A 14,650-nucleotide genomic window follows, 5' to 3' on the forward strand; every position below is an offset into this window, starting at 1 on the left:
CTTCAACTTGTCATAAGTTATGTTATAAAATTTAAAACAATATTTTGTGTTTCTTTTTTAGATGGTAAATATATTGAAGGGTGAGCCATATTGCCCTTCATTACAAACACATGCTGCCTGTCCTGCCTCTCCGGTATCAGTGTCAGGGAAAGAGAAATTTGGTTCTCGTTTCTCTAGTGACCTTGGTTACCACTCAGTACTGCAGTCATCTGATGCTAGTTTTTCATCATATGGCAGCTTCAAGTCTGGTAGGTCATCAACTCTACTCTATAGTTTTTGTTGCAGCCTATGATCATTTTGCCAGGATTCTTTTAAGAAATTATGACATGTAAATTGTTGTTACCAATGTTCTCAAACCATAGAAAGAAATGTTAACTATTATTGTGTATGTATTAGAGATTACATGACATTCACAAACCATTAGCGGTCCAAGTGCAACAAACCCGCGGGCTTGCCTGGCGAAAACGAGTGTCATAAAAGTTGTTTGCATCTCTAAAGCTGTTTGTAGCGTTACTTATTATAGCCTAATAAATTGATAACAACTGATATAAGACGGAGATAAGGTTTGCCTCAATTGCAGACCATGCAGACGGCCGAATAGAGGTTTTACAGCTGTTTACTTGTGTTATGTAAGAGCCCATCATCACATGTGTAAATATTGGTACTCTTTGATAACAAGTCCACTTGCTTGGCTAATGGCTTGTCCCAGTAATGACATGCACATACTAGTGGTATTTGCATATACCTGAATAATAGAACCCCATGCCACATGGGTGCCAGTGTGTGTACTCACATATTTACACTCGGATATTACTGTCTACACTATACAATAAAATTCTGGCGACTTGAGGAATATGAACAGATTTATCTAACACCAAGTTGATAATTTGTTATCTTTCAGGCAACATCAATAAACTTGGTGCCAATGTTTATCAGAGACTTGCAGCATGTTTGGATCCAGAGTCTGCGTATAAAGACTGGATATCTGTGGCTGATAAATTAGGACTTGGTAGTATGGTTAATGTATTCAAACTGACAAACAGTCCCACCAAGACTGTATTGGACAACTATGATGTAAGTTTACACGTTGTAGAGGGAGTGTTTGCAAATACTAGTAATATATCAGGTGGTATGGAGGATAATGGCCCAAGTACCAGCTTTACCAAGTGGCAGGGGGATAATACACAACGCCAGTTATATCAAGCTTTCGGGAGGGGGATATTATACGATACCAGTTATGATAGGTGATGGGGAGGGTAATACAAAATACTGATTATGCCAAGTGTTCCTGAAGGGTATTTTGCATGATGCCAGATATACCAGGTGGTGGAGGATATACATGTAAATTACCTGTGATACCAGATGGTGGATTAATCATTGTGATAACTGTATTTAAATATCTGAATTTAATTTGGATTAAGTGTATATTATTATTATTATGATTATTATTGTCATATTTTTACTATTATCATAAAAAAAAACATTTTTGCAAAAGTATTGTTGTTTTCTTGATAGGCTATTGGTGGCACTATTGAACAACTTCAGAAAGTTCTCAAAACACTGAAAAGAGAAGATGCACTGAAGATATTAGAAGAAGCTGGGTTTACTTTGCAAACATCAGTTATACTAGAAGAAGCAGGTAAGGAAACAGACATAAGTACTCATCCTTGAACAAATGATTCATTAGATGATTTTGAAAGATTGGTCTACGGAAGACCACTAGCCAATAAAATCAGTATGCTTTCAATATTTTTAGTTTCTTACGTTAAGTCAACCATATTTGATATTACAACACATTGTTTTCATATGGCTGCCAGTGATTGGCTTAGAACATGTCACATGGTATGTACTAGTGACCTCATTTTCAATACAGAGGGCAACATTTGTTTTCTATTTTTCCTAGGGAACTATTACAGTAGCACAGGAGTCCTATTGCCTTGCCTTATTTGGGCACTAGTAGACGTCGTATTACCACAAAGGCTGTTCTGTAGCAACTATTTCAGCTTTGGGAAATATTACCTATATAACAGTCCTTCGGGTAATATACATCTACTAGTGCCCTCATAGCCAGGCAATAAGTGTATACTATTTCCTTCAAAGTGAACACCCAATACTTACACAATTTTTTATTGTTCATTTTTACTTTTAGCCACAGAAAAGCCTCCCTCAAAGGGAATGGTGACAGACTCATTTGAAAGTGGACTTGGTTCCATGGCACAGGTTTCTATGGCATCCACAACAACAAGTACTGCTGCTGGTATGACAGTGTTGCCTAGCAACACAGACTCACACAGACAGACAGGTGTCAATCAAACTGCAGATGTTCATTAATTAATCATGCCATATGTCAGATTTATTGTCTTAATATTTGTTCATATTTAAATGATGAGATGTCAGATTTTGTATACCATGGAACATTCTACTATATTGTGTAAAAACAAAATGTATTAAAGGGGCAAAGTCTGTAAATGGATGGTTTTGTGGGGTTATGTTTTAATTCAAATTGAAGGTTACCTATGTTATTCTACCTATTGAACCATAATTTGCCATGTCCAGCAACGTCAGAACTTTCACTTTGCATTTAGGCATAAATCATGGAGTAATGACATAATTTATTGGTAACCAGGAAATTAAACAAGCCTGTTTGTACAATATGAATATGAACAAAGTTGGAAGCTAGTGTGTCGATAATGGATTTCAGAATGAGTTAGCAAGATTGTGATTTGGTTAGAAAAATGTAGCTGGTCCAGATTGACTGTGTGACATGCTGGTACAATACAGACTTTCTTATATACTGGTATGAAAGCCGATGTAAGTAGACAATATGGCTGCTGCCACAATGAGATGATGCAGAAAAAGTAGAGCGATGCGTTTAGTATATTACAGTGTTTTTCCCCCATTCCCTTCAAGACGTGTATCAACATCTATTTGCAACCGAGGAACAGTTATGCATGTTTTACGTCAATAACCAACTGGTTCAAAACAGTTTTTACGACCTATAGTGCTACTAGCACTTCTTAGTAGTACTTGGTATGTGCAACTTGGAGTGCTACTAGCAGAAGCTTTTCTAGACTAGATTGCTCTCTACCATCGAAGTACTAGTCACATTTTTGGTAGCAGAGGCATTCTGCGACCAGTGCTTCATTGTAGCCAGTAGCACTTTAGGTCACACATTGTGTTTTTGAACCACTCATACGTACGTCATATAACATTTGTACACAGACGTCAACAGACAGGCTTTAGTTACAGACTCTTTAAACACAAATATATATGATAAAAATCAAATCAATGTTTTGTCTCTCGACTGGTATGCAGAATCTCGATAAGATAATATCTGTTTGTAAATAAGTATTAATTTCCTGTGAAATGGAAATACACCATCTGCATAATATGTATGATTAATTCATTGCTGCATGGCAGTACAGCAAACTAGTGAAAATTATGACATTATGACAAAGAAACATGTCTCCCAGATCAAAAACAGGTAACATAATTCATAGGAATCAGAATTTCATCACCATAATATATAAAAGTTGATGTTAAGATTTTAGTTATGAGCATTTTCAGGATTTTTTTATTTTTATCAGTGTTGTATTTTTTCCTTCATTTTTCTAATAACCAAGATATTCAACGTAGAAATCAAACGTTGATGATGTAGACTATAATCAGTTATGTTATATCTATGAGCGATGTCTCTTTCAAGTTATCTTTGATATGTAAATTTATTGTACTGTGATAAATTTCACTTGCTCACTATTGAGTTGGGTGTGTAGGTAGTATACTATTGTAAAGTACATTGACCGAATCTTACCAGCCTTCAGTTCACTAAGATAGGCACATACTAAATCTATTGTTTGGTAGATTACACAAGTGGGTGATAGCAGTTCCTCTGTTGTGCGATTCTAATCACCCTGTGATCAAGATAGTTTAAACATTGGAAGTCCCAAAACAACACTTTAAGTTCATGGAACTCTAAATATAGTAGTTTCAGAGATACCTCCCTACTGAGACTATAATTAAACCAACACCCATTCAATAGCTTATCACTGTTGTTGCGACAATAGTTTTTGTTTGTGTCAATCTTAGTAAACCAGCGGCTCAATTACCAGGATTATATCACCACTTCATATTACAACTATTGTATCATACCCAGCCATGTACTCAATCTTTCATTCATAGTAGTTTTCCAAATACATGTATATGTTACTAAGCACGAAAGTGTTGGGTCTAGCACTTGATAAAAATGCACACAACTTTCAGTTGTAGTATCATAGATGTGTTGCTAACTATATAATTTTTAGTGAGTTGTATTTCACATGAAAAATTTCTTCAAAGCAGAGAACCGTCAATCATAGCACTTCACGGGGATGTACTTGCAATTAAGAGGTGTTTTAGTTGTAATAGTAATATCTCACAAATATTTTCTAAGCACATAACTTGTAGTATTTAACACACAACGATTTGTTGCTCAGCGCGAAATGTAATATTTCACAAAAATTTGATTCTTTATAGTGCTAAATTTTGACAATTTAGTGCGAGTTGATTTTGAATGTACCCAAGGACAGTATTTAAAATGCTGCTATGTACAAGTGTATTTGTGATGAAAACTTGAAAATCCAAAGTTTTGTTTACATCACTGTGAAGTACCAAATCTGGATGGAGAATGACTTCACATCTAAAATATTGAATATATAAGGTACTGAAAAATACAGAAGTCTGTGATTTTGGGAAAATATTCTTCATCAATATTACATATTCACCTTAATAAAATAAGCGCATACTTTTTGCTGAGCTTTAATAGTGTCCTAGAATATAGTGTCAATGTTATCATCAGCTCTCATGCTCAACTTAATATCTGATCTCTTTTCCAGTTTTGAATTTTGAAATTTAAACTTTTTTTTTCTTCATTTGAACGGCAAGATGTATTTTCAAGAGTGGTATGACCATTCTGATGTTGAGTGATATTCAGTGCTTGCAGTGTAATGATAGTATAGAACTTTCAAACTTTCACAATAAAATGTTATTTAAAATTACAATGCTATCAAAGGATTGTGTTTGGAACAACTGAAGTAAGGGTGTGTGTAAAAAATGAAAGAAAAGCCAAAACATCTGGGAAAGTTATTTACTATTTTATTCAATGATTGACACAAGTAATGACACAAACGAAAGTTCTTTCCATAACATCTAACATGTCAGATTTATTATATTGAGTTTATTAGATTTTGAAAAAATAATCTATGCACACAGAGTTTAAATGGCAGGACTTTGTCGATATGCCACACTCTGAATATAGTCTTGCCAAAATAACATCTCCCTGGGTCTGTAGTGATAGTCGACCACGCTGACATCATTAATCTGGAGATAAGCTTCGGTGATGTCATCAAATGGCTCCCACGTCAAACCATGTACTGGACTTGGTGTTGGATTTCTGTTGAGAAACATGATATGGTTTAATGACTTTTAAAACACAAAAAACACTGTTTTTAATATATTGCCATTTAGGCTATTTGTATTTTACAAGAACAAACATTACACCCTCCATGGTCTGATCAAAAACCAAACATACTGTCATAGTATGATGGTGACACAACAAGCGTGCATCTTGGCGAAAATTATCACCGTTTATTGATAAGAACCCTTCAGACTTGAATTGTTATTTCTACAGTCTGTTACAAGTTTGCTGATGACAAACACAGGATTAAAAAGATAGGATCAACCTAATGAAGTGTGGAATACAATTTTCCTCATACACTATAGCTCAGACAACTGTCTATAGTCATGAAATAATTTCCCTTGTGGTACTGACTTGTTACTAGTATTCATGAAAATAGAACAAATTTGAATCAGAATATCGTAAACCACAGCCACTTTTACGGCACCGTCTATGACACACATCATTTTTCGTTGAATCTGCGGAAAAATATACTGTGGCTTGCGAGGATGATGCAGAATGATATGACCAGAAAACTGAATATTCGTATCTTCGCTAAGTGCATGAATTGGTCAACCCATACATGTACTATACATCTGCACGTATACATAATGATTATTACGTTGATTGTATATCATATATTTACCCATATTTTGGAATTTAATATTACATTGTATATTTACCCATATTTTGCAAGGTTGGATATTAAGGTTATGAAGAGGTCACTTATTTCTCTGTCTTTATCTGTCCAGGCTTCCTGATAGGTCCACCAACTATCACTATAGTAACAATTCCAAGGACACTCACGTCCTAAGCCATAGTATGGAACACCAAATTCCAGATACAACTCATAGCTATGCTGTGCACCTACAATGAGAGGTTTATAGATTTTACCGCCACACAAAAATTTCTTTCTGTAAATTTTGGATGACAACATATTGTGTAACCAAGACCCAATCCCAATGATGCCATTTTGCTAAAATTCAATCAAGCTTTGGCAAGTTTTTTGTTGTGCCAGACCGATGTGTTTAACACTCATAAAAAAATCTCACTAATGTAATTAGTAAGATCCAGCCAGATGATAAATATATGTTGATTGTACAGTTTCTGTTGAGTCAGACAATGTTCAGTTTCATGTTAACTGGCATCTACTGTATATATTACAGAAACTAAACCAAAATATAACATTATTCTCTGTTACCCAGACTCTTGCTGCTGGGGGCTCTGCCTACAAGACCTCCCCAAGCAAGATCTTGGTGGTCTCATAGTAGAGTCCCCAGTATTGAGAGTCTGGGTAACCTAGACTAACTTCTAGCTATACATACATGTCCATATTGGTCTCATAGAAGAGCCCCAGCTGTGAGAGAGTCTGGGTAACCTAGACTAATATGATATCACTTCTAACTATACATACATGTCTATATTGGTCTCGTAGAAGAGCCCCAGCTGTGAGAGTCTGGGTAACCTAGACTAATATGATATCACTTCTAACTATACATACCTGTCCATATTGGTCTTGTAGAAAAGCCCCAGTATTGAGAGTCTGGGTAACCTAGACTAATATGATATCACATCTAACTATACATACCTGTCCATATTGGTCGTGGATGATGTTCCGATCTATAATGCCAGGAATAATAGTATGTATTCTCTTCCATGTAGGAATGACCAGTGGCTTCCAGTTCTGCTGCTGCTACATATGTATAGTCTGTTACCAACTAAATGAAGTAGAATTATGGTGAAAAAATCACAACATATAACATGTTATTATAGTTATGATTACATAGTGTGTGTAGGTGTTTTTACTTGGTTGAAAATGCGTACATATAAAAGTCTTGAACAATTCTTGTATAATTAGATATGTTATTCCTCAATATATTTCTTCGTTCAGCCAAGGAAAATACAAGTGACCTTTAAGGGGGCCTTTGTCACTATGAGTCGCAAGGTCACGAGTATTTTGTGGCTGAATGAAGAAAAACATAATTATACCAGCGCCAGTAATATCAAAGAAAAATTGGGGAAAATAATGGCAATTTTGAATGTTTTGACTCATACCTTGATCACAGCAAAAGCAGTGACATAGACATGCATTGTCATGACATAGACACACATTGCCATGACGTGGAATGACCAGAGTATATACATGTATTCCATATTTTTGCCTTATGCATGGTACATGTACAATAACAGCCACAGGCGTTATTGGAGTTTAAAGCTGTGGTTATGAATATATGATGTGATATGGTGTTCCTTGACAGAGGCTGCTGTCACATGGTATATTACATCACTTTATTACTTGCTATAGATCCATTATACAACAATTTTTAATAATATGATAATAATATTTTGTATAATATGATATGCACTTGATGATGTCTTTAGATATCTTACAACATATACAATTAACTTCAGCTTACAGATACCATTGATTTATTGCATGAGAATGTAGCTTAATTCTAGAAATGATAAAATAAGCTATGGTGCTTTATTATATATTTTATCTTTTGGATACTTGAGTGTTCTAAATTATGCAAGAACAAATTAATAAAATTTAACTGTTTAAATGAAAAATAACCATATTCATCATCATATGAATAATTTCACACCTGAGTAAATTCACTTCGAAGGGTAAATTCATTGTCAATGTCAGTTGGGTCACAGTATTCATATATCAGGGCATCAGTTATTTCATCTTGATTACCAGTATAAGCCCATCGAAGTTCAACAAAATTCTCAACAGTACTGTTGAAGTCTTCACGAGTCATGTCAGGTGGAGCTAGCAAACAAAAGAAGCCAAATCTTGTTCATTAGAATATCATCTCCTAATATAATAAAATACCCACTAACTCACTTCTTACCTGCATAATAAATTTAGAGGCAAAACTATTTTCAGAATTCATTTTATGAATTACCACACACAGGAAATAAGCAAATGATTTCATACTATCGAAATTCAAATTTACAAATTCAAAAATCACCATTCAACATTAATTATTAGAATTTCAAAAATAACAGAAATATGAAAAATATGAAGTATATATTTGAAATGCTTGGTTTTCATGAATACTTACGAGCGCTCATTTCGTCTTTTAGGGTACCAACCATTAAGGGTACTTTAACAAATTCTCCCTTTTCAAGTGAATTTCTAGGATCATCAAGAAGGAAATATCCATCCACAACAGGTGTCCATGGGCAGTAAGGTGTTGGTGGCTAGAAAAATATGTACAATATATCAATCATAACAGTTATTAGCATTTCTATATGCACGCTGATAATATTACAAATTATATAAAGAGTCAGTTTTGACTCGCGTGTTCGTAAACACATTCTCTTTATCCAAGGAGAAAAATAAATGATATCGTTATAGCTAGCAAGTTGGATAGGATTTCATCATTTGATGATTGCTGACAAGTAGGAGAGGTATGTGATAAATGTGTGAATACAAAGATAAAAATATGTAAATGCCAATATTTAGTATTTTACAGCTGTAAATAGATTCTACATAATATGATTCAAGTCCATCTTTACATTCTCTGTATGTACAACCAGCAAAAAAGCACCAGTGCGTTTGCCTTCTCATGGTACACAGGAATGAGGTAAGTTTCATACAAAGATGAACAATGTAATTATACTGCCAGTACTAGCTATAAACAGCACATGAGCCAAGATCTCATGACTGTTTACTGATAGAATCATGCTACATGTGATAACAATCAAGTACAGCTGTTAGTGTACATTATAACTTCCACAGATATAAACAAACTGTTAAAAGTGTGACCTATATATTACAGGCACACCCTGTTGTTTTTGTGTCATTGTTCCCTTTTCCTAATTTTGTCTTTGTGTGTGATTAGTCTTTCTTTGGCTCATTTCATTCAAGCAAACACACTGGTGTTTTTTCATGGGTTGTATATCTACACAGTTGTCTGTCTCTCTATGTTATTCTCAGTCATTTTGACCTCCCATAAGAGTATGGCTTTATAATTGTACACAGTCTGTCTGTCTGTCTGTATCTCTATATGTATGCGTGTCTCCCTGTCCGTGTCATCATCTTGTCAATGTTGACCCTGGCTCAATTCAACAAAATTCACACACATTCTTGAGGGTAATAAAAAACTAGATGAAGTTTTGGGTGAAATAACTGAAATATAATTAGTATTATTGACATAAACATGGTCAGTCAATTGATCTGGCGGTAGATGTCCCTTTGTAAATACATGTACAGAAAAAGTCTATATATACATATTCACATCATTGGGTGGTGGTGCTCTTTACACTGGTTTATACACATGTACCTTTATGAAACTCATTTGGATCACATCTGATGTTTGGTTGCAACTTGCATGCCTAAATAATCTCGCAATGGGTAAAAATTTTGTACATATGCAGATTACTGATCATTCAAATAATCATAATGCACAATTCATAAGACCATTGAAAGGTTAATACATTTCATTACTTTTTAGACAGTTTGTTGGTTATATATTGTGTTTGTACAATGACTATATTTCAATGACAGACTCATGTTTTGGGCAGACTGGTTAATTGTTAGTTGGTCGGATATTTAGTCTATTGACTGAGCTTGTGAAACTTTAAACTTTTGTACACTTACATTTACTGGCTGGTCTACTAGCTCTTGCCAAGGCTTTGCTCGAAGACAATCGACTATGTCTGAAGATGATGTTGTAGGACAGTTCACCAGCTCAGCTAGTTCTCTTGCATTATCCAGAGGGTCATGGGGAGATCTGTACACAGCCCAAGGTGTCATTGCATTACCACTTTGAGGCAAGGATCCGGCAATTAAACCTGGAAAGGGAAGAGATTTTTTATAATACAGTGGGCCCTCGCTAACTCGCGCCTCGGTAAGTCGCGGATTCGGCTAAGTCGCGGGTGTCACCTTGGATCCCATTTTTTTCTTTTGTTTTCCTATTGTTTTCGGAACTCCCCTTTGTGTATTTTTTTAAACAAATGGCACGCCTGCCAATTTCAAACTCATTGGTGTTTCGATGAAGAGGTGTCGCGGTTTGACTTTGATGTTAGCAATCGCCTTCGACAAAGCTTGAACATTACTTCTGCATCTACTACTCGACCCACAGTACACATCGTTAGTTTCCAGTTTAAAGACATACACCATCAAAGACATGTGCTACATAATTTCCAAGTCTTGGAGACAGATTAGGCCAGCTTCAATTGAGAACTGTTGGATGAAGGGACTAGGCAAAGCTTTCACTGATGAGCACCAAACAGAACCCAATGTTTTAGCAGACACGGAAGCAGAGCCAATCGCGGCCCTTCTCAACACGGCAACAGAGCATGGTTTAGATGGTGAATACACGGAAGGAACTCTGCAGGAATGGATCGACGTCGATGACTGTCTGCCTACTTTTGAAATGTTGTCCGATGACGGTATTGTGTCGTTGTTTGCAAACTTAGACAGTGACGATGCCGCCGAAGATGATGCCAGTCCGAATGACGTAGTAGAGAAGGAAAACATGCCACCACCACCAACCCCGCCTGCACCCGCTACCGTCACCCATGGATGTATTAGTGAGATCTCACTAATACATCCATGCGTCACCGAAGCCATCAAAGGACTTGAAATGGCACTTTCGTTCTTCGAATCAGCAAATTCAAGCGATGTCAACGAACTTAAACTGCTTCAAATCAAGGGACTTATCGAGAACTGTCGCAGTATCCAGAAGAAAAAGCAGCATCAGACAAGTATCACCCAGTTTTTATGATAGGACATTTGCAAGTGTGTTGAAAACTACAACATGATTTTCAATCATTCCAAATACATGTACGATTTTTTTCTTTGCCTTTTTTCCCCGTAATCAACAAAGCTTTTTGGTACTTTTTGGTATTTTTTTTTACTTTCAAAATCGATATTTTGAACATTTCCATGTTATTTACATTAAAGAGAGTTCGACAATAATGACGTGTGACGTGTGTTAATGTGTGGTTTTGAATATATAATGAGCACCTCGCTAAGTCGCGGTCCTCGCTAACTCGCGGGTTCCTTGATGGACCCGGACACCCGCGAGTTAGCGAGGGTCTACTGTATATCACCAGTTTGGCGCTAGATTTGAAGTAATAAAGAAAACTTTGGATTCATGGTCTTGAATGCTAAATTATGATAGCATAGACCCTTCGTGTGCTGGATCCATGATCACATTGGCTTTAAAAGGCCAATTTATATAGTCGTCAAATGTTAATAAGTAAATGGATATGTAAATCACAAACCTGATGATAGAGGTGAATACATATGCATCGATGCCATCACAGCTCCTGCACTATGACCAAATACAGTTACTTGAGTTGGGTCTCCGCCAAAAGATGCAATGTTGTCACGAACCCACTCTAATGCAATCACATTATCTAATAATCCCCAGTTACCAGGGGCAACCTCATCACCTGTGCTTAAAAACCCTAAAGATGGTTTGAGAAAAATATATAAAATGGAATGTGTTAACAAGTTGTAAATAATTTGAACTATAAAATTATGTGAATAACATATTTGAACACAAACTTTCAAGTGCAAAAACTAGGGAAAGGTGAATCTTTTAGGGTTACTTTCACATTTATTACTTTTGTAAAGGTTGGAGGTGTAAAACTTTGTATTAAAATACATGCATATTATTTGCCACATACTGTTTCACACATCTAGCTGTGAGAAGTCCTGTTTTCATTGACCAGTAACCATGTAACACAATAAGCAAAATACAGGTTTGGTGAAAAATACCATCACATATCTGTAGGTCTCCTAACCAATCAAATTGACGACAGCTAGGTTATATTGATCATTGTGGTTAGTTAACACACATTTTATCAGTCGAGTCATGTGTCATTTAGTGAGTATTACCTTACCGAAAAACTTTTCGCACAAAGCCAACAGTAACTTACCAAATGACTGAAGTCTATAATTAACACCGACAAATATCACATCTTGCTGTGGGAAAAAACTGCCGTCGTAATCATTTGCTGAACCAAACACGAAACAACCACCATGGATGAAAAACAAGACAGGATATGGCTCCGTTCTACTGGCATTCTGAAATTCATTGTATTAAAACATAGCCTTTATATATATATATATATACACACACACACTCCTGTAGGATGAGTATACAGTTTCCAATTTCATGTGTTTTATGTTGATAGGGTTACCTCCCAGGCATTTCATGGAAGAAATCTTTTTATGAAGGTTTAGCAGTAACATCGTCCCCAGCAACACAAAGTAATTTATTATGTTTTCTGCAAAAATATATGAGCAAATCATAAAATTTAACAAGATGGTGTATAGCATTGTCTTTTTAAGGTCCCCATTCAGACGACTGACGATCGTAACAGCTAGCGTAAAACACTGTGTAACGGCTCCTGTGTATCTTGCTCTGGTTCATTAAAAATACTACACACCAAGACTGCACAATGCCTGTTAGAATGTATAGTATATACAAATTCCTATAGTATTAGATGTTTACTTACATAAGGAGCAAAGACGTTTAGATACAGGCAGTCTTCATCAATTGGTAAAGACGACGACTCTTGGGTACACACAGGTTTATACTCAGTCGCATCATACACGTCATCCCAAGGCTCAGGGTATTTAGGATTGGCAAATCTCAAGTCACCAAGGGGAGGAGCGGCGAATGGAAGCCCAAGAAATACATCCATCTCTCGGCCATTATCGTGGAGAACTCGATACCCACGTACTTGGCCATAAGTTGTGCTAGTCTCTACGTAAGTGTAATTGACATAGGTAGTGGAATATGCCACACAGCTAACAGGTAGGAAAACAATACATGCTAATAACATATACATCTTAGCTGCCATACTGCCAAATGTCCCCTATTTGCACTCAATTAGAAATGTCTATCTCAAAGGATATAGCCACACTATTGGTGTACTGGTCAGCTGTGTTTTCCCATGATTTTGTCAAACTGGGCAATATCATTTGTTTTGATAGCAAAGATAAAATGTGACTTGGTTTAATCAAAATGTGTACATGGCAGAAATAAAAGGAAATTTAAGATAACGATCGAATCATAAATATGATCAGAGTAGAAAGGACATTTAATTTCTAAATAATATGACCACCCCATACCACATTCCCTACCCCTTGTCAGAGAACAACACATGACCACTCCATGCCACATCAACATGAAAACATACCTAGAAACACACATCATATCATCAGAAAGTTTACCAATTTGCAAGAATGTGATAACAGAACTCAACATTACTACAGGCATATATATACAATGTAGTAACTATTTTTGTACATGTACATGCAGCTATACTGTAAACCTGGAAATTTTCACTATAAAAACTTACTTTCGCTGGAAAACAAAAATGCAAAAATAAGTAGTGACTAAAATGCCTTCTTGTACATAAACACAATGTACCAGTCTGGTAATTAGTGAAAATTAGTCTTTGAGAACTGAAGACTGTAAAATCACAAAGTTTTCCAGTGTCAAAAATATCTAGGTTTACAATACCACGATGACAACATAACATTGCTAACATTTTGTTATTTTCACGTGTTACCACACCAGATGTTCCCATATCTTATATTTCGATAGAAATCAAACAGTCCACGTAATCTAATTGATTACTATGGCATTATCAATTTTGCAACCCATAACACCAAAGTGTTTTCTGTATGTACCACAATCATTTATAGCATACATCATTTATAACATACATATCAAGTGTAAAAGTATACCGTTTCATTTGCTAATACAACCCATAACACCAAAGTAAAGCGTTTTCTGTTTGTACCACAAACGTTTATAGCATCCATATCAAGTGTAAAAGTATACTGTTTCATTTGCTAACTGACAACACACTCCTGATATGCAAGAAAACCTGTCAAATCATAGACGAATTAAGGCAGTACAGTAACCAAGCCTTGTATTGACAAAGTTTAGTATTAACACCATGCTGCCCAATTGAAACTCTATAGTCACTCTGGTTTGGTAGCAATTTATTTTGCTATAAAACAAACTTGATGAGCAAAATCCAGACCACGTCTGTTTAATAGCCATCTTCTGAACTAACACAAACTTAAATATACATGCCACTCAACATGTCACGTTAATGATGACATAAACAAACGTTACAAATATTTAGAAAATAGTATGCTAAAATATCTTTATTATATTGATAATATTTTACCTTGATTAATTTGTTACACTTCTCAAAATTATCATTGTGGAG

The 14,650-nt window shown here is 35.6% G+C and overlaps 3 protein-coding genes across 3 annotated transcripts in view; 1 reads left to right on the forward strand and 2 right to left on the reverse strand.

Moving 5' to 3' along the window:
- LOC144451991 (nuclear factor NF-kappa-B p105 subunit-like) overlaps positions 1–4,990 on the forward strand; it is a 29,751-nt gene extending 24,761 nt beyond the window's left edge. The window contains exons 15-18 of the mRNA XM_078142953.1: positions 62–248; positions 902–1,074; positions 1,516–1,639; positions 2,150–4,990. Of these exons, the coding sequence (XP_077999079.1) occupies positions 62–248; positions 902–1,074; positions 1,516–1,639; positions 2,150–2,331 (666 nt within the window). The 3' untranslated portion in view covers positions 2,332–4,990. The remainder of the gene's footprint in view (positions 1–61; positions 249–901; positions 1,075–1,515; positions 1,640–2,149) is intronic.
- Positions 4,991–5,174: 184 nt separating this feature from the next.
- On the reverse strand, positions 5,175–8,552 carry LOC144451922 (neuroligin-4, Y-linked-like). The gene is made up of 5 exons (XM_078142831.1): positions 8,503–8,552; positions 8,038–8,207; positions 7,020–7,149; positions 6,115–6,298; positions 5,175–5,428 (listed from the first exon to the last, which is right to left on the reverse strand). The coding sequence occupies exons 1-5, from the start codon at positions 8,534–8,536 to the stop codon at positions 5,251–5,253; spliced, it is 696 nt and encodes a 231-aa protein (XP_077998957.1). The 5' UTR covers positions 8,537–8,552; the 3' UTR covers positions 5,175–5,250.
- A 1,443-nt stretch (positions 8,553–9,995) lies between these two features.
- On the reverse strand, positions 9,996–12,272 carry LOC144452529 (carboxylesterase 5A-like). The gene is made up of 3 exons (XM_078143631.1): positions 12,200–12,272; positions 11,675–11,860; positions 9,996–10,237 (listed from the first exon to the last, which is right to left on the reverse strand). The coding sequence occupies exons 1-3, from the start codon at positions 12,270–12,272 to the stop codon at positions 9,996–9,998; spliced, it is 501 nt and encodes a 166-aa protein (XP_077999757.1).
- Between the last annotated feature and the right edge of the window lie 2,378 nt (positions 12,273–14,650).

Source organism: Glandiceps talaboti, chromosome 22 (assembly GCF_964340395.1).
Source record: "Glandiceps talaboti chromosome 22, keGlaTala1.1, whole genome shotgun sequence".
Lineage (NCBI taxonomy): Eukaryota > Metazoa > Hemichordata > Enteropneusta > Spengelidae > Glandiceps > Glandiceps talaboti.

Coding starts and splice junctions, on each gene's coding strand:
- LOC144451922 (XM_078142831.1), bottom strand. CDS start 8,536: ATGGTTGGTACCCTAAAAGACGAAATGAGCGCTC. Junction 8,208..8,502: donor AAAAGACGAAATGAGCGCTC/GTAAGTATTCAT, acceptor TTTGTTTGCTAG/CTCCACCTGACATGACTCGT. Junction 7,150..8,037: donor TTCGAAGTGAATTTACTCAG/GTGTGAAATTAT, acceptor TACTTCATTTAG/TTGGTAACAGACTATACATA.
- LOC144452529 (XM_078143631.1), bottom strand. CDS start 12,272: ATGACTCGACTGATAAAATGTGTGTTAACTAACCACAATGATCAATAT. Junction 11,861..12,199: donor AGCTGTCGTCAATTTGATTG/GTTAGGAGACCT, acceptor AACCATCTTTAG/GGTTTTTAAGCACAGGTGAT. Junction 10,238..11,674: donor GTATTCACCTCTATCATCAG/GTTTGTGATTTA, acceptor TTCCCTTTCCAG/GTTTAATTGCCGGATCCTTG.